This window comes from Anolis sagrei, chromosome 2, assembly GCF_037176765.1.
Source record: "Anolis sagrei isolate rAnoSag1 chromosome 2, rAnoSag1.mat, whole genome shotgun sequence".
Classification (NCBI taxonomy): domain Eukaryota; kingdom Metazoa; phylum Chordata; class Lepidosauria; order Squamata; family Dactyloidae; genus Anolis; species Anolis sagrei.
Genome location: NC_090022.1, coordinates 139,326,721 through 139,346,930, shown reverse-complemented (window position 1 = coordinate 139,346,930; position 20,210 = coordinate 139,326,721). Strand labels below are relative to the sequence as shown.

At 41.4% G+C, this 20,210-nt stretch overlaps 1 protein-coding gene and 1 long non-coding RNA gene across 3 annotated transcripts in view; one reads left to right on the top strand and one right to left on the bottom strand.

Moving 5' to 3' along the window:
* The window catches only part of ACVRL1 (activin A receptor like type 1), a 49,104-nt gene extending 42,786 nt beyond the window's left edge, over positions 1-6,318 (top strand). For both annotated transcript variants that reach the window (XM_060764050.2, XM_060764051.2), the window contains exon 10: positions 4,934-6,318. In XM_060764050.2, the coding sequence (XP_060620033.2) occupies positions 4,934-5,068 (135 nt within the window). In that variant the 3' untranslated portion in view covers positions 5,069-6,318. The remainder of the gene's footprint in view (positions 1-4,933) is intronic.
* On the bottom strand, positions 495-19,621 carry LOC132768302 (uncharacterized). The gene is made up of 3 exons (XR_009630694.2): positions 19,503-19,621; positions 13,748-13,813; positions 495-742 (listed from the first exon to the last, which is right to left on the bottom strand). It is a non-coding gene; the product is annotated as an uncharacterized lncRNA (long non-coding RNA).
* Positions 19,622-20,210: the final 589 nt, after the last annotated feature.

Here is a 20,210-nt window from a genome sequence, read left to right as displayed (position 1 = left end):
GGTCAGCAAGTCTGCTGACCAACAGGTCAGCGGTTTAAATCTGGGGAGCAGAGTGAACTCCTGTCTCTATCAGCTCTAGCTTCCCATGTGGGGACATGAGAGAAGCCTTCCACAGGATGGTAGAACATCAAACATCTGAGCGTCCCCTCGGCAACGTCCTTGCAGACAGCCAATTCTCGCACACCAGAAGCAACTTGCAGTTTCTCAAGTTGCTCCTGACATGAAAAAAAAAACAACCAACATCCTTCAAAAACAGGTCATGATGCTAGAAAATGCAATTTAGCAACATGTAGAGGGCTGCATGATTTTGACACTGATTTTTAAATCAAAGAGAGCATTCCATAAAATCATGGACCATGAACATCCAAGTCATGTTACTAACCAGAGGAAAAAACCTAAGGCCCCATCTACATGTAAAATCCAGATTATCTGCTTTGAACTGGATTATGTAGCAGTATAGACTCATATAATCCAGTTCAAAGCAGATATTCTGGATTTTTATGGCAAAGCCTTTAAGACTTTGAGCCATGGATCTTCCTTGGTGCCGCTGCCCAAACTAAACTTCCTCCCCTATATTGTGCAGTGAAGGACACCAGGACTGCCAACAAGGAGACTTACACAATACTTTTGAAAGTGCCAGATAGTCAAAAGGCCCTGGAGCTGTAGCCAGATTCTTCTACCATTTTCTTGGTTAGTCTTCCTTTCTATGCCTCTTTGCTTCAATGTCATAGCAAGTTGACTCCTACACAATATTTTGGAGAGAAGGTACAGGAATGAATAGAGGAAAGAAGTTGCAGAAATGACTTCTGCCACTGAGTCTCCCACTTGAGTCTTTGTTTTTGATGACCAGAGCAGATCTCTCAGATTGGAATTTGGTAAAACAACCCATATAGTCAAGGCCTTGAATTTGTACAGTAACACAGCAGCAGTTAAGGAAGGCCTTCTGCAATCACACATGTAGTATCAGTGCAAAATTTGGGGCTGGAGGCAAAGTTCTTAGGGGGAATTTCACTCAATTTACCAAATCACAAGAGATGAGAGGAAACACCTGTGGCTATGAAGATAAAAGGTTATAAACACATGTAGGCAGTTCCTGATGGAACCGCAGAAGCTAAAGGGAGGATGACCAAGACTTTGGGTGGTTAAATGATAGGACTCCAGCACAATGCTGTTCATCTCTTTGCAGCAGCAGGAGAAACTACCCATGGAGGTGGAGGAAGCAAATAATTACTGTTTCCTGCGTGTAATTCCAGCTTTTCCTCATGCAGACAAGCCAAGGCATGCCCCTTGGCCAGTTTTTTAAAAATGGAAAGAACTTCATAAAGGACCAGAAACTTTGGTGCTGTCCACTGTTAGCCTAGTCAACATAAACTTCAGGGAGGTTTTGTTCTCCCTTGCCATGAATTTGGCTCACACAAGGCAAGGAACATTGGGGGGGGGGGGGGATCTTCATTTTTTTATGCCAGTGTGGGAGATCCAAGTTGTAGTCTCCAATGAGCCATTGCAGCAGCAGCACACACACCCCACCTGCCCAATTACTCTTTCCAACCATGGTTTACCTCTTGAGGCAGTTATAAATAAAGGAAGGCAGCCAGCCAGGAATTTAACATCTTTGAAAGTCTAGGTAGGATTAGCATGGGCTTATCCCAGCCTCTCATAACACAACCCTGCGAGTTCAGTTAGAGGAGGAAGTGATGACTGGCCCAAGAACACCCAACATGCTTCAAGGCTGAATGGAGGTTTTAACCCTGACCCAAGAGTGCCTCTAGTGCTGTTCACACTGAAAGGAGGGGGATAAAGAAGCCCAGTGGACATGCTGGCTGGGAGGCCCTGGGAGCTACAGACCAAAAGAAACTTCCCCAAATTCAGTGTGATGCAGATTAAAGAAGAGTGACTCATAGCAGACTCTAGAGCAGTGGTTCTCAACCTGTGGGTCCCCAGATGTTATAGCCTTCAACTCCCAGAAATCCTAACAGCTGGTAAACTGGCTGAGAATGCACAGCGAAGCATCCACTGTGATAACTCTTGTCTATGCTGGTGGGATTCACCATTTATGCTAGTCAAGCCAGCAGTGGAAGAGGCAACGGCAGTATTGGGCTTATTGAGATCTTAAAATGAAAAATTAATTTCACCTAGAGACTGAGCATGATCCTAAGTGGATGAATATAGTTATTGTGGGAACTAAAACTGGGTTGCTGTGAGTTTTCTGGGCTGTATGGTCATGTTCCAGAAGCATTATCTCCTGACGTTTTGTCCACATCTATGGCAGGCATCCTCAGAGGTTGTGAGGTTTGTTGGAAACTAGGCAAGTGGGGTTTAAATATCTGTGGAATGTCCAGGGTGGGAGAAACATCAGGAGTGAATGCTTCTGGAACATGGCCATGAAACCTGGAAAACTCACAGAAGCCCAGTGATTCCAGCCATGAAAGCCTTTGGCAACACATGGAACTAGAATTGCAGCTCATATACCATCACCAGGGCAAATGTAGTGTGCCAACAGGACCCTGCAGCACTAACAGCTTCTTATAAGTGCCACAAACACTAACTTTCATGGGTGCAAATATGTTTGTTTGCATATTGTACGTTCGTACAGTTCTAACATGCCAACATACCTTTATGATAAGCAAGCCTGGTTCGGTGCAGTGGTTCCCAGCCTTTGGTCCTCTGTGTGTGTTTGTTTTTTGTTTTTTGACTTGAGCTCCCAGAATTCCTGACAGTTAGTTCTGGGAGGTTGGCTTTTGTGGTTTGAGTGCAGGGCTACGAATCCCCACTCAGTCATGGAAAGCCACTGGATGATCTTGAGCAATTCACATTCTCTCAGCCTCAGGGGAAAGCAAAACAAACTTGTGAACAATCTTGACAAGAAAACCCAGTGATAGGATCAACCTTAGGGTCATCATAAGTCAGAAAGAACTTGAAAGCACACAGCAAAACTATACCTCTACACACACCATTCAGTCTTTTTAGCAAAACCATAAATCTGCCATAAGTAATCCAAACAATGCATCCAATGAAAATGACAGGGCAAAATAAAAGATTTTCCACATTGAAGGATGCGAGGGAACAATGCTCTGGTTTGATAGGTTGTTCCTTTGGGGGAAGGGGAAATACATCAGAGCATCACTCCAGTGCAGACAGAAACAATTCTGAAGTATGCCAGCTTGCCATGACACCTGAACATGGCATAATGTTAAGGCTAAGGTTAGCAGTTTATGGTCCTCATGATGCTGTCTTCCTTCATTGCCTACTACGCTGGTAAGGTCTGATAGGAGTTGCAGACAAACAACATCTGAAGCATCACACACTCCTTGCCCCTACATCAAGGGATCTGGTTTTACTCTCCTTCCGATCCTGATAGCCCCAAGGACAGCACTTTGCTTGAATTATGTTCTGTCAGAAAGCACATTTTCTGATCCATAATTCTTTTTCTGGACAATCTTAGAACAAAAGTACTTGCTTCTTCATTCCTTTCAACCATCCATTTCCAGTGTGCTCTTTGCATGATATGCATGCACACTGAGCATGTCTGTCAGGTCCCTGCTATACCGCCATATAAAACCCAGGTTATCTGCTTTGAACTGGATTATATGGCAGTGTAGATCCTACAATCATTTTCAAAGCAGGCAATGTGGATTTTCTGCTTTGAGAATCTGGATTATATTGTAGAAGGGGCCTCAGACTCTCTCCATACTCTACGAAAGCCTGAAAAATCATGTTTCCCAGGAGGTAGTGTAGTCAAGCATGATACCATCATAATCAATGCTAAGGGAGTGCAAGGAGTAGTCATCCAAACATCTCTTAAGGCAAAAGTTTCTTCACATGCTCACAGTACACATATTATAGAGGGCAAGGATCAGATGCAGGGGCTGCTGAACCTGCCCTTTTTTTTAAAAAAAGGGGGTCCTCAAACTTTTTAAACAAAGGGGCAGGTCACAATCCCTCAAACTGTTGGAGGGCTGAATTATAATTTGAAAATAACATGAATGAATACTATGCACGCTGCACATATCTTATTTGTAGTGCAAAAAACACTTTAAAACAATACAATAATTAAAATGAAGAACAATTTTAATAAATATAAACTTATTAGTATTTCAATGGAAAGTGTGGGCCTACTTTTGGCTGATGAAATAGGATTGTTGTTGGTGTTGTGTGCTTTCAAGTCATTTCAGACTTAGGTTGACCCTGAGCGAGGGCTGGGTAAATGACCTTGGAGAGCCATATCCGGTCCCCGGGCCTTAGTTTGATGACCTCTGCTTTAAACCTTGCTTACAATCATGCTTTAAAAGTCTTCTAAAGATAATTGCCCTGACAAATTGTCCATAGGCATAGAGATGGCCCCAAAGCTGCACTCACTCAGCCAACTAACTAAACTAAACAGAAAATAAAAATCCTCCTACTCACATTAACTAAATCTCTTTGTCTATAGAGATAAAACTCCCCCAAATAGTTTAAAACCTCAGAGAGAAAGGGTCAGGGAATAAACAGCTAGCTGTCACATGGCTCTCACGCAATGTATTAATTTTCCCCTTCTGACCCTCCCTTTGGAGAGGATCTTGTGCAATGTGACTTCCTGGCTCCATACATAGCAATGTACATTATTTCTTTTTTTCTCCAGACCTTCTTTTTTTTTTTGTCCTTAGGAGTTGAAAGAACAAAGTCCTTTTTTGAAACCTCAGAAAGCTGCACATACCCAGTGAGACTTTGGGTCCATCTAAACCAGCATGGTCTCTACAAGAGATGCATGGAAAGCGGGGTGGGGGGGGGGGCTGTTTGTTTCCTAGATGTTGTTGGACTGTAGCTCCCATCAGTCCTAGCCAGCTTTGACAGTGATGAAGAGCGATGGGAGTTGGGGTTCTACTTCCCTGAAATGATTTTGTTTTTATGTGACATTAATGTTCTCTTCTTTCCTACCCTCCACCTGTCTTTCCAGACTTTGTCTGCCTTGGCTAAGATCATGAAAGAATGCTGGTTCCAGAGTCCCCCGGCCAGACTCACGGCACTGAGGATTAAAAAGACACTGAAAAAACTCAGCAATTCCTTCGACAAACCCAAACAAAACGCCTAACTGTGGGGACCGGCCCTGGGACCAGAGATCAAGTTTCTGATTCATTAGTTCAGCAAGGAAGTTCAAGGTCACCCACCTCCCACTTCACTTTCCAGCCACTGGCCTTGCTGACTTGGGTGAATGGGGCTGCAGCAGCAAGCAAGCAAACCTCGCCTGAAATCTGGGCAAGAGGAATTGGGCTATGAGCCCTCGGGACTGGGATTGATCCTTTGCAGGGAAATTGCATGGAACAGATGACGGGCTTCGGTCCTCCTTAATTTGTTTTCTCTAACAACAAAAGAGACCGGGAAACACCAGCTTCCCTCCTCCTCTTTCTCTCTCAGAACATATATTAATATAAATACCCCCTGGATCTGTAACCTGACGCCAGTCGGTCTCGCCACCAACGCCTGAAAAAATGGGAGGGATCCTACTTGGAAAGAGCACAGCTGCTCTGCCCAAAGGGGTGCTGCCTTGGAAACACCAATTAAGAGTCATTCATAAGCTGGTTTCTCTCCCTCCCTCCCTTTTCTAAAAAAGATTGGGTATGTAGGATCTGCTTGTGTGTGTTCAAATACTGCTTGCATGTCTGCATGTGTACAAACAAGAGGGAATACAGATTGCAAGGCTCCCACTTGTCAGAGCCTGATCAGACCAGATGTGCATGTATGCACAGGTTCATGCCACAGCAATCTTAGATGAGAAAGCATGTTTGCAGAGATATAAACAAAAACTGGAGTGTTGGAGTTCAGAATTCAATGGTAGTCACGTTGTCTGCAAGCAAAAGGCAAGCTCCGCTGACAGAATACTGGAATCTGGAGGAACCAGGAAGGGGGAGGGTGCCACTGCCTTCCCAAAATTGCCTGCAAAAATCTGGGAAATCCCTTGTAGGTGTGTTGTTGTTTTTGGCAGCAGAAATGGCTGCAGTGTTGAAGGAATGGGAAGAACGTTCTGTGGTGCAACTGTCTGAATAATGCTGGATTGAACCTGTGTTTTCTGCCATGGCTGAACTCAAGGGCAACATGTCTGGGGTTTCAAGGTGGCCGCAGATCAGATTCAGCCCATCTTCACTTTGGAAAAAAACCTCCTGTGTGAGTTGCTTTCAGCCCAGTGCTGGTGTAATGTGGTCACAGTAGAGGAGCTGAGGCCTATTGGTGTAGGAACCTCACTGATTATGTGCTGCTCAATTCAGGCTGTAGCAACCCGTACAAGTAAGCCTCCCGTACAAGTAATCCAGGAAGAGCGTGGATGAACTCCCTCTGTCAGCTCCAGCAGGGACATGAGAGAAGCCTCCCACAAGGATGGTAAAACATCAAAATATCCAGGCATCTCCTGGGCAACGTCCTTGCAGATGGCCCATTCTCTCAAACCAGAAGCGACTTGCAGTATCTAAAGTCACTCCTGACGTGAAAAAAAGGCTCTAGGAAAATCTTTAAAAGGCAACAAACTAGTTGTAACAGTTTGTATTTCCACCAGAGGAAGGTTTTTTGAAATGGTAATGGCTCTTAATTGCACATTCAAAGCCAAGCCCCCCCTCCCCCCAATGTATTTTTTTTGCATTAGAAGAGGGATAACTCATAATCACATAAAAGCGAGGAAGGGGTGGAGAGAGAGGAATGCAGTAACACATTTATGACTCACTGCTTTTTTTAACAGGACTTTTCCTGAATATAAAAACACTCTGTATGCAGTACAGAGAAGAAAGAGCACAAAAGCTCATGCTAAAATAGAAACCAGTCACGTCTTAAAGGTGCTGCTACGCTGCTCCTTTTCATGTCTGCAAGAGATTAACAGGGCTACTTCTTCAAAAACCACAAGCACACAGTCTTCCTAGGGTAATTCATTTCTCTCCTCCCTCAACAATCTACTGTAAAGACTACAGTTAAGATCAAGGGTACTAAGAAAATGGGAAGGGGAGGTCAGAGCTTGGAGAGGTTTCTTTGTTTGGAGAAGGATGGTTAGGAGCTATAATCCCAGCTCCTGAGTAGGGCGATAATGTCACCATCCCTGCTAGGCAAAATACTTTTGCTACTCCTTTTCTATGAGGCTTGGTTCCACTCTGCAACAGGACTCCAACGGGAGACTGGCAGGGAACACCTTGTGTCCATCATGAGAGAAGGCTGGAAAATAAAGGTCACAAACTAGAATCACAACCTGCACCAAGAAAACCATGGTTAAGACAGATTCCCCCTTTGTCCATTTTGCTGATCTATATCTTTCAGCTCTAGAATTTGGCTCAACAAGCTAAATCACAATTTAATTGGACATTTGGAATTGACTCAGATTCAAGCAACATGTCATGGTTAAACTATGATTACGGTAGCCTTCTGGCATTTTGAGAAGCAAATCTTATGAAATCCCAAAAGATGTAAGACCTTATGGGGACGGATTCAAGCAATGACCTTTTTACAGCCGCTATGGCATAGTGGTTTGCGTGTTGCACTACATCTCTGGAGACCATTTTTTAATCCTCTTTCAGCTATGGTAACTCACTGGCTGACCATGTGTGTTTGCATAGGTCTGTCTGTTTTTCTCACTATCAGTCATCTGTCTCTATCTGTTGTCCGCCATGTGCCTTCAAGTGGGCTGTCAGCTTGTAGTGAGTCGACCCCATGAATTTAATTTGATTTTATGAGGCAAGGAATCCTCACAGCTGATCTTTCCAGCTCCTCCCTCTGAAATATAGCCTACTACGCATGGTATTTCTTGGTGGTCTCCCATTCAAGTACCAACCAGGGTTGATTATGGCCCCTTCTACACTGCCATATAATCCAGATGATCAAAGCAGATAATCCTCATTATCTCCTTTGAACTGAATTATATTAGTCTACACTCATATAATCCAGTTGAAAGCAGATAATCTGGACTTTATACGGCAACGTAGAAGGGGCCTCTGCTTAACTTTCAAGATCAGCCAAGGTGACTTTGAGTCCGTTTCCTTCAGCCTCCGAGCAAAAGCAAAACCCCTTTGAACAAATCTTGCCAAAAACCCCTGTGATTGGACCACCTTAGGGTTGATATAATTTGGGCATGACCTCAAGGTACAACAAGGAAGGCAACTATTCTGAAAAAGGGGAGGTATAATGGTGGAAGGTGGGTATTCACAGGAAAAAAAATGAAGACACCAAGCATTAATGGGAAAGCTATGGTAAAATTGTGTGGCAGTATATTCAGTACGCCTAGGGAATCTCCAGGGAATTAATCATCTTGTCTTAAACTTTTCAGAAACATTTATACTTGCACATAATGTACCCATGACAAAGCAACCAAGTACACCTAAGTGAAAAATTTGTAATCCCAATTCACCATAGAGGCTCCAAGGTTGCTTTTCAAATGTCATTATTTTGCACAGATGTTATATATATATATATTTATTAAATATGCACCAGAAAAAGTCACCCACTATTTTTCATGTGTGTGTATATATATATAAATATGTTTTATTCTGCATATGAATCAGTGTACTTATGCAAATATGTGAAGGGGGGAAAGAATTACAGGGAAGTGCTTCTACTTAGGGTCTTTCACAGTTTAAATTATAGGGTTTTGTTTCAGGAAGAGAACTATTAACATGGGTGTTGTGTAAGGGTGAGGCTTACAAGGGTAGAAAGATTAAAGGAGTAGGGAGAAAATGAACTTTTTAAGAATCCGGAGGAGAAAAAAAACAAACTCCACCTACAAGATGCATAATCCCATTAAAGTCAGTGGAACTGAGGCACCTTAACTATTTCTTTGTAGGCAGTTGTTTACCTGCTCACCGCTAGCAAGTAAAAATTCTTCAAAGAAATGTCACAATAATTGATTCCCCTTTTTTTCCAGTGACTAACAGAATTTTTTAGAGAAGTGGACCAGCGAGACAAATTGTGAGCTAGAACATTCTGCTGAAATATTTGCTGAGCTGGTCAACCAAAATCTATAACTGAGTTAGAATTTGAACACATGAGTCCTACTGGATGACGTTATGGCATATTTTAATCTTTGGGATTTGCCACCACAAATTTTCACAGCTCAATTTATTTATACCCTCCCTTTCTCCTGATCCTTCCTGCACCTCTAGGAAATAGAATGCAAGGCTCCAAAGTCCAGAAAATTCTGTCCCAATAAACATATTTTAGATGCACTTATGTGACAGTACACCATCACAAAAAGTACAGTGAAACTACAAAAGGCATGTCTTTTTACAAAAACGTGTATCTTAACAGTTATATTTACAGATGTGGGTTAATATGTCTATCCTTCAGCTCTATTAATCAGGGACACAATATTGGCTGACCTCTCCCTCAACTACCCACTTACAAAAAAACAAACAGATTTTCTCCTGTCTCATGCATATAAATACAAATAGGAGCATGTGTGATTGGGATCCTAACTCTTTTTTTTTTTTAAGCGATCCATCTTCCTCTTACGGCTAATCTCTCTGGAAAAGAACAGAAACTCCTAACAAAAGATTGGAAAGAAACCCCATTATTGATGTCACAAGAGCAATGCTTTGGTAGTGGGAGAGCCTAGGATTAGCAAACAGAAGCCTCAGATAAAATTTATGAGAAAGACTCCCATCTTAAAAGTCGGAAAACTCCTAGTTAGCATAGAGATCAAAGGCTGTATTACAGAAACTAGTGGTTCAAATGGGGCTATTATTTTTTGCATAAGAGCCTGGAGAAGTTACTTATAGGACTACAGCTCCTAGTATCCTCCAGCCAGCATAGCTGCTAACAAAACCGCTTCATGCATCAGCAAAACATGGAGAAGGGGTACATAGTCAGATGATACAGAGGATGCACTAAAGACGGGAAGTAATGTAATAGACACTCAGTAGGGAACTCTCAGATTTCAATCTATGTTCCCAAGAGGTCAACAGCTGTGTAGTTTTACAACCAATGGTTTGCAATCTGCAAGCTATTGCAATCAAGAGATGTGTGTCCAAAATATTACAACTGGCTCCATGTTTTATTTTTATTACTCAGGGAAGCTCTGAGTTCCACGTGGCTTTAGCTGGGTGTTTTATTAAGCTGTGGGTGAATAAATATTTGTGCATTAAAAGGCCAATCAGTTTTCCAACACTCAAAAGTATATGTTGGACTGAACCATAAAATAGCATGTAGATAAGGCAGTGAACCTTGGGGTGCATTTACCCCTCAAGATCTTTGTTCTATACAATTTACTACCAACACCATGCCCTCCCTGGGTAGTGTATATTGGCACAGAAGCTCTGTAGTTATCTTTATTCAGAGGTTTGTAGATGCAAATCAATAACACATGTGCCTAATAGCTCTATGTATTCAAAACAGCTCTGATTGCGAGAAAGTAAACATAAATCATCCGATGAACTGGAAGACAGCTCTCCTGTGCAGACTGTAAATTCAGGGACAAGTCTCAGACGAAGCTAAATATGGAATGGATAGAAACCCTCTCGTCTCCATAGCCACTGGTGCTGATACAAGCAGAAGCCTGCTCAGCTGCAGGCAAAGAAATTTAGGTTAAAAAGGAGGGCAGCTCTGATTTAGCACAACAATTGTGCTCTTGTCATGGGTATTGAAGTGCAAATCTCAAAGCTATCTTTACAGCATGTATGCATTTTCTTTGCACACTGCACTTACCAACATCTGGATTATATCTGCATCCGCGCTTTCGTGTTTGGCACTCTAACAAACATAGATTGTGTTCAGAAGTCTCGGGAATTCTGGCTTGCTGATGAACCTGTCGGCTGGGGTATGGAGTACTGATAGCTCTCACTTACAGCAATAGTGTCTTAATAAGCCATGGATTTGTACTTGTGCTTTCTTTAGAGAGAGTGGGAAAAACATGGGGCAGATGTGGCTCTTGCCCATCTTGATCTAGAGCCATCCCCAGACCAACCCCTGTCCCCAGGACAAAATTGAATTACCTCAAAACAAGGAGACATACTCTTGGAAACCCCTCAAAAAACAAATTATCTAAATCACAGTACTAGTTGTGGCCCGAGTTGTGTGGTGGCGGAGGAAATTTACCCTTATTTTTGCAACACCAGATGTGAACTTCCTATCACTTTCATTTTTGCAAAGAAAGACCAAAGGTAGAACCACTATTGTGTGAAAAAACATGTTCTAATCCAGGAGGAAGTGACACTTTGGTATGTTTCTCTCCCCAAAAGCCAGATAACAAATCTTCTGCTTTGGAGCAATTTGAAGGCTGGAGGGAGGAACTTTTGTTTAATTAAAATGTGATAAACACATATTTGATCCATCATTTTCCCCCCTTCCACTGCATATAGGAGCAATCAAGCTCACTTACTTAGGTGATCCCTCGTAGCTCGAGGGTAGTCTTCCAGATCTGGTGTCTTTGTAGTGGCTGTGGAGCCCTATTCTTGATCCACATGTTCTCCCGCAGTGAGGATATTGGTTTCCAGATGGTCAGAGTTGGCTTTACACGCCTTCCTCTTGGCACATTTCTCCCTTTCACTCTCCATTCGTACCTCTTCAAATTCCACAGCACGGCTGGTCACAGCATGTTCTAACAAATTGAGCCACTGAACTACATAGATCAGTGGTTCTCAATGTGTGGGTCCCCAGATGTTTTGGCCTTCATTTCTCAAAAATCCTAACAGCTGGTAAACTGGCTGGGATTTCTGGGAGTTGTAGGCCAAAACACCTGGGGACTCACAGGTTAAGAACCACTGACATCAATTATTTTACTTGGTATTTCAAACCACCGTATATCCGTAGCCAAAAAGTGTAAATCAACTATAGTGCAGAGGACCATTGGTATCTGCTAGGGTTTGGTTTTAGGGCTAGTTGTGAATACCAAAATCCATGGGTGCTCAAGTCCCATTATATACAATGCTGTATTAAAATGATATCCTTTATATAAAATTGCAACATTAACCTTTACTTTTGGAGTGGGGTGAGAGTTAAACATTTTCAAGCAATAGATTATTGATTATAGGGACTGTATTACATAAATCTTAGTGTGATGTTAATAAGTCTTCGGATACATGCAGCATTGGCATATGCATTCATTGTTTATGTTCAAATATCCAGTAATAATTTGATATGAGGAATATGTTAGTTCAGATCATAGTTTCATACTACAAGAAGTAGCCTTAGGAGAATCACTGAGTGTGGTTTAACCATCCCAACAACCATGTACACAGACACACAATGCAGAATATCCAAAACTAGAATAAGTCCCAAGGAAGGGTTGTGGAGCCCCTGATTGAATCCCCTCCTGACCCCAGAAAACCCACCATACCCATGCAAATAGCTCCCATTTTTTAATGGCAAAAATGTACTTCATGACCCGAGTATGTCCATCACTTGGCAGGATTTTCCAGTTAAATTAGATAAATATGCAGCTTACATTAGTCACTCCTTTGATTTTCCATGTTCAGTGATTGATATCTCCTTTTTTGGATCTTTCTAGTTCTTTTTTTAACAAGCCAAGGAAGGCTGTAATTGAACTTACTTAAGAGTAAGTCTGTTTTAATTCTGTAGAACTTAACCCCAGACCTGTTACTGGAATTGGAAGCCACATCCCAAACATGAGATCCATATGCAGAACCAACATCAGTTAGAACTTTATAATTTATTTCTCCAGATGCACATTGTTAGTGCTCTGTACCATTTGAATGCTACTCTCACCATGCACATGAAAATTGCTCATTAGTTCACATCAACTTCTTGAGAATTGTGGCAGGTTTCTGGAGTTGTGTGGCTTCCATATAATGACTCCATCTTTAAGTTGTTACTGATCACATTGTAACTTTAATTAATATTTAGACTAAAGGCTAGTGGAGATTCACTGCTAGTTCTATCATGGGAGCTCTGAGCTACTAATATTCATGGCAATCCAAATATGTTAGGTATCATCTTATGAAATCTCTACAGAGGAATAAGGAAGACTAAGGAAATAAGGCCCAATTACTGGTCTTGGTGTCATCTCTCGTGATTGTTTAGCACAGAAGTGGGAATATATGGACCCACAAATTCCTTGGCCTCCAGTTCCTATAAACCTAGTACATCTAAGGAATTGTGAGCAGTTTAATACTCAAACAAAGTTTAACAGAATAAATAATAATAGTAGTAGTAGTAGTAGTAGTAGTAGTAGTTATAGTCACATTGAGGAAAAACAACAGGAAAAACGCAGCCGCTATCAGGACCTCAAAATCAAACTGCAAAGGCACTGGCATAAACCAGTACAGATGGTCCCAGTGGTGATCGGCACACTGGGTGCTGTGCCAGAAGATCTCAGCCAGCATTTAGAAACAATAAACATTGACAAAATCGTGATCTGTTGACTGCAAAAGGCCACCCTACTTGGATCTGTGCGCATCATTCAAAAATACATCACACAGTCCTAGACCCTTGAGAAGTGTTTGACTTGTGATTTTGTGATACGAAATCCAGCATATATATCTCATTTGCTGTGACATACTGTGTTTTTGTGTTAGAATGATGATGATAATAATAATAATAATAATAATAATAATAATAATAATAATAAATTTTATTTGTATGCTGTCCTATCTCCCCAAGGGGACTCACGGCAAATAATGGAGAAACATCAAATGTCAAAAATTTGCAAAAAATATCCAAGCTGTACAATCTAGTCCTTCTGATGCAAAATTGCCTTTGGAAAGTATTTTGTGGATAGCTTTTAATTTAGCGAGTCAGGCTTGCAGACCTCAGAAATTACTGTAAAATTCACTGTATAAACAGAACATACCATGGACTCTTGCACTGCATCACCCAAGCCCTTATCAGTCAATTCACTTCAGAATGTAGGAGTTTCCTGTTGATAAGAACAACAAATAGGATGGGGGTTGGGAGAGGAAAAGAAGGAGGAAAGCCAGTCAGAGTGAAAGAACACTGGCCAAAGATGTTGATGAAATGACCCTAACGTTTGATTCTCCGATAAAAATGCAGATGGTGCAATGACATTTCCTGGAATATGTGATTCTCCTCTCCCTGTTACTGATTCCAGTAATGTTGCAAAATATTATAAAGTACCCAGAATGGAAGTGAACTATTAGATAAAATCATGTTGCTTAAAACCTAATCCTGACAGAAATGGCCATGTGCTTGTGCTTTGAGGGCGGAGTGTGTGTCTGGATGGCAATCTGAAGGCCTGCCTAATGATTGCAGTCAATAATCTCTCTCTTTCACTTGGAAAGCCAATGTGATCAGTAAACAACCCCAAGACTGGTTAGCAAATATGTTAAACAAATAAAACAACAGGGAAAATAGCTTACTGATTTTAGTTTTGATAATATTAAGTGCTAGAAACTATCTTTATTTGCTTAGTGAACTTCTATTCCAGCCTCCCTGCCCCTAGATTTCAAAAGCCACAGGATAAGAAAAAGCATATACAGATTTTGAATGCAGATAGGTTTAACATATTTGTACAAAACATACATGATTGTATACCTACAAATGTGGTCCAATAACTACACATCCTATAGCTACACAGGTGAATTTTCCTGTCTCATCTTGTTCAGAGTATATATCCTGAATATAGCACCCTTGGTTGAAAGGAACCTAAAGGCTTTTATAGATTCCAATCCAGTTCCCTATCTCTTAGGGCCCTTCCACACAGCCATAGAATCTAGAATATCAAGGCAGATAATCCACTATCTGCTTTGAACTGGGTTGTCTGAGTTCACATTGCCATATAATCCAGTTCAATGTGGATTTTATCATCTGTGTGGAAGGGGCCTTGGGCAGGATTTTCTGTTACTACTTCAATGTGAATTCAAAACAGGGCTCTCCCCTTTCCCCCTTTATCATAAGACAATGAGGTAAGGTAGACAGAGAGCAAGTGACTGGCCCAAGGTTACCCTGCGAGTTGAACCACTCCATAGAGCAACGGTTCCCAATCTGTGGTCCATGGACCACCAGTGGTCTGCAAGAACTAAAATATGGTCAGCAGCCTCACTGTTACTACAACGTTGCAATGAGAGCGACTGGTCTTGTGAAACCCTCTTATGTTTATTTTATTATTTATTTATTTATTTATATACCACTTTTCTCACCCTGAGGGGGACTCAAAGAAGTTTACATAAGCGGTTATTGCTTATGTTTTTTAATTTGCTTTGTATCGTATTGTTATTGTCTGTTGTTGTTGTTGTGTTGAGGCCTTGGCCTTTGTAAGCCGCATCGAGTCCTTCAGGAGATGCTAGCGGGGTACAAATAAAGTTTAATAATAATAATAATAATTACACATAGATAATGGCAAAAATTCAATGCCTTACAACTACAACAGTAAAACCACACTTTAAACATAAATCATATTAAAAAGAGTACATCATCAGTACATGCTGAGGCTTATTAAGTATGCTTTTCTGTGGGAGAGCAGGTGGTGACTATTGGATGGCATATGTTCTGTATCAGAAATTAGAGCTGATGTGGTCTATCCAATGCAATTTTCGGAATCAACACCCCAAATAACCAAACTGAATCTAAAGCTGACCAAAAACTGATTCGTAACCCTTTTGGTACTAATGTTGGAGAGTGGTCCCTGGTCAAGTGGTTCCTGGTCAAAAAAGGTTGGGAAACACTGCCACAGCAACAAGTACCTGGCATTCCATATTCCAGCCCAACACTAACCAGTACGCAATGGTGGCTCTTTGGCAGAAGGGCACACCTACTGCTACTATACTAATGCATATGAATAACTTCTCAGTTCTATACCTCCTTACTTAGGAATAAGCTCCACTGATTGTAGTGTGTCTGACATTGAATAGGAATGTAGAGAATTACATTCTCAGTCACTTATTATAGGTTTAATGAACAAACTCTGTCTTGCAACTCCACTTTTCATCCTTGTTACCTCTGTGAAAATGACTTTTTCTTAAAATGACAGGCAGGACTAACAGGAGCACTAGGTGCTACAGTCCAAAACAATCCCCCATTTTCCTTGGTCTGCTTCTTCCTGCCTCCCGCTCCACCCAGGGCTGGGCAGCTGACTACTGTTTTCACTAAGCAGGTGGTGTCAGGTTTCAGGATTGTCACAGCCACTCCAAAACAAAGAACAGCAATAGTTCAAGCCTCACCATAAGCCTACAGCATTTAGACTGAAAGCAAGAGGACCATATAAAACCCCAGATGCACAGTGAAGGTAGAGTTGCTGTGTCCAGTTGACTTGCAATATTATCACACCAGGGCTTTAAAGCTGGCAGCCCCGCATTTCTGCTACCTGCAGAGTGCTGGAAAATGTAATTTGGGAAAGCGAGGATCTCTATAGCTGAGAATTCAAAAGTCCCTGCCCTAAACTACATTTTCCAGAATTCTGCAAGCAGCGGAAATACAGGGCTATTCGCCTTAAAGCCCTGGTGTGATTGGTGTATCCATAGTTAGCAAGTATGATACTTAGAAGATGGAAGGCATGCTGTCTGTCACCAGGAGCCCACCTGAAATCCATCCAACTTAGCAGAACATGCTAAGCTTAAACTCCATTGGTGTGTCTCCAAAAAAACCAAACCAAAAAAAAAAAAACCCAGGACTTCCATCCCATAACAAGGTAGCAGAGTTGGGAGATACACAAATAATACCTTAAGATTATAGGTATCCCATGTATGTGCAGGGAGTGGGTTCCTGAACTTACCATGGAAAAAAGAAGCTATAGATAATCCTACATCACCCCATTGAAATTAACAGCTTATTATTATTATTATTATTATTATTATTATTATTTCGAAGTTTTCTATACCGTCCTTCTCAACCTCGACGAGGGACTCAGGTCGGTTTACAGCATATATAAAGTACAATCATATAAAAGAACAACAAGTGCAGCTCATTACATATTAAAATAGTACAATACAGTACAATAACAGCTCCGCTAGAAGTTATCATAGGGCCATAATAGAGCAGGCATGAGCAAACTTCGGTCCTCTGGGTGTTTTAGACTTAAACTCCCACAATTCCTAACAGCTGGTGGACCAAGAAAATTCTTACAGCGGTGTCCTCTCTAGGAATTTGCTAGCCCCTCCAAAACAAGTCTGTTGGAGCTCAGCCTGGGACTGTGTTTCAGGATCAGGGTGCTTTGGATGTGGGGAGTGATGTCAATGAGTTTCAAGATGGCAATGGTTTAGTCAATGATATTGATGCAGAGAATGATCAGGAGATCCCTGTTCAAGTGTAGTTTCCCATGAGAACGTCCCTGAAGGGTGTGGGGATGATGGTGTGCTCCCTGAATTGCTACCAGAGAATTCCCATGACTTGAAGCCTGAAAACAGCTCGGCACCTGGCCAAGCTTCAGAAATTAATGAGCAAATAGATAGATGGGAGGAGAAAAGTCAAAACAGAAAAGCTGAACAGTGGCTTCGGCGTTCTGCTAGGCTCTGAGAGAAAAAGATAAGAGATTCACAGCTAAAGAGAAACCATTTTCAGAGTGCTTGGAACGTAGCTAACGAGGGGATAAAAGTCCCAAGTACAGGATATGTAGTCAGATGAAGCATCATTTGGAATCATGAATCTAGTTTCATGGAAGCCTTGCCCAGAAGATTAATGTTTAAGTGCCTTTTGTTTGATGGTTCTGATTCTTGGATTCTATGATTTTATATTCATTCCTTGGATTCATGTTTCCTGGTGTTTTGTTTTGTTTTGTTTTGGATTTTATTAGAGAAGTTTTGACTTTGTTTGCATGGACTTTGTTGGATTATTTTCCCTGGACTACTTTGTTCCTGATTATCTTCGTACCTAATTGGATTTATCTATTTCTTTAAAGTGCTTTTTACTTTACTGCTTTCTAATTATCTTCAATAAAAGGATTGTTTTTCCTACTCAACAGTGTGGTGTTTAAAGTCAGAGGGCTTTTTCCTGTTCTGGAGGGCAACAAAGTCTATGGAAACCACCATCAGAAGCATAGCATAGAATCGTCTGGAGGACATATTTTAGAGAGGACATATTTTGTCAGATGAAACCTTTACCACTGTCATCATCCTCTAATCAAAAGGAGAAGGGAGGAGAAAGAGAAAGGAAAAAAGGGAGAAGAGAAGGAAGAAAAGGAGGGGGAGAAGAGAGGGAGAAGGAGGAGGAGGAATAGGAGAAGAAATAACTAGCTTCATCTTCCATCATAATGGGAAGGGCTATCGAAAAATCCCATGATTCTTTAGGGAGGACCACTGCATATTTTATCAGCATTGACCTAGCTTACATCTTCATTAACACTATCCCTGGCTCATGCACTGATGCAACCAAGTTCTGTAGATGTAGACAAATGTCTGCACAACCACAACAGAAAGGAAGAGAACAAATTTGTACGTTTGTGTGAATGATCAGAACCACTTTCACTCCCTGAAGTGTTCTTATTTTCCAGCCATTCTTTATCTACAGTCCGTACATCTCTTGGCAAGGGTCCAGCAGCTGGACATGCTCTCCTTGCTTTAAGCTTTGGAGGCCTGGTGTAACTCTGTCCAAGCGCATGAGCACACGCAAGCAGGCAGGCAGACCAGGAATTCCATAAGTGAATCATGAGCTGAGCCTTCAGAAAGAATGTAAGATGGGGGATTTTCTTCAAGTCTGGAATGCAACTGCCCCAGCAGCACATATGCTCCCCAGGGGACCCATAGCACAGCACTTGTGTGCCATGGCAGAAAGGAGAAACAGATCTTAGTCTCTCTATGTTTATTGTACAACCAGGCATATTTTAACTAGGATCTCACATGGATTTTACCCCTCTAGGGAGCCACCAGCACCAGGATTTGGAAGGTGGTTCTCAAGAGAGAGGCTTACACCACTCTGCTGAGCTGCATTTAGAAAGATCCTCTGCCTGGTTTAAAAATGCTGGGGTCTGAAAATAGCTGTTCAGACTTAGGGGTATCCAGTGTCATTGTGTCTGAGTTTCATATAGAGCCAGCAATGCAGGAAAGCTTTAAAAGAGTATTTAAATTCACATGCATGAGAAGAGAGGGAAATCTTCAATCTCCTGCATCTGACTTCACTGGAAATGTAAGCTTCCCCAAGCTTAGGGTTTAACAGCAAAGAAATATATCTACACCAAGGCCAGGGGTGCATTTACATTGCAGAATTAATCCAGATTGACATCACTTTGACTGCCGTGACTCAATGCTATGGAATCATGGGGGTTGTACAGAGCTGGTGCCTCTTTTCTAGCTTTCACTTCCAAAGATTGCTGTTGTATCCTCAAACTACGACTCCCATGATTCCATACCAATGAGTGGTGTCAAACTGCATTAATTACACAGCGTAGATGCACCCTAATCCTTCATGTAGACAAACTGTTTTCAAGCTGTGTGTTGACTGGAGTGCCCGGGTGTGTCACATGATTGAATTTTCATTGGTTGATTACGTTGTGTTGTGGAAATTACACGTCTGAAAGTGTGCCTCCAACATGAAATATCTGGAAAGCTCTGGTGTGGATGAGGCAATTAAAATGAATCACTATCACTACTACTACCAGGTTATGAAGTGTCGCAAACTGTCTCCTAGTTTTAAGTAATGTTTACATTGCATTTTTGTACCTGCTATGTACATGATGCAAGTCTTATCACCAGTCCTCCAGTCTGCTCCATATCTGACTCAATGTGCAAGCGCATATCCAAAAGAGTATCATTGAGGCAGCAGAATTCATCCTACAATAAATATGAGAATAGCATAATGAATGTTACAATTTGGGTATAAAACAAGTTCACATTACTGGATTTCCCTACACACAGGTTTTCTTTACACATTCATAATCTTCAGCTCTTGACTACTAACACCAAATTACAACTTACATTTGGAGCTTAGAAAAATTACTTTTTGGCCTAATACTACGAGAATCCCCACAGGCCCTTGCCATGCTGCTTGAGAGATTCTGGGAATTAGTCCAAAATTAAGTGAAACGGCAAGCCTCTTTTGCGAATAGGCCATCAGAGTAACAAGAAACTTTCAGGTCACCTGTTGTCACACACAAAAAAGGTATAACTCCTTTTAATAAAAGCAATTGAAGCATAGTTGTCAGTTCAAAGTAATAACTGAAATGATGGGGCCAAACGTTAATGAACACGTGTTAAAAAGCACTTTGATAATAGTTACAAGTCAGGTCTTGTAACTGTGAATGTTCATAATGTGATTCTGGAAGTAAATGCTTATGAGCAGGACCAAATAGAACTAGCTCTTCTTTTCAACATTTTCATGTTATTTTTGTCAGTCAAAGTCTGTGTTTTCAAACTGAGTAGGGTTGGGTT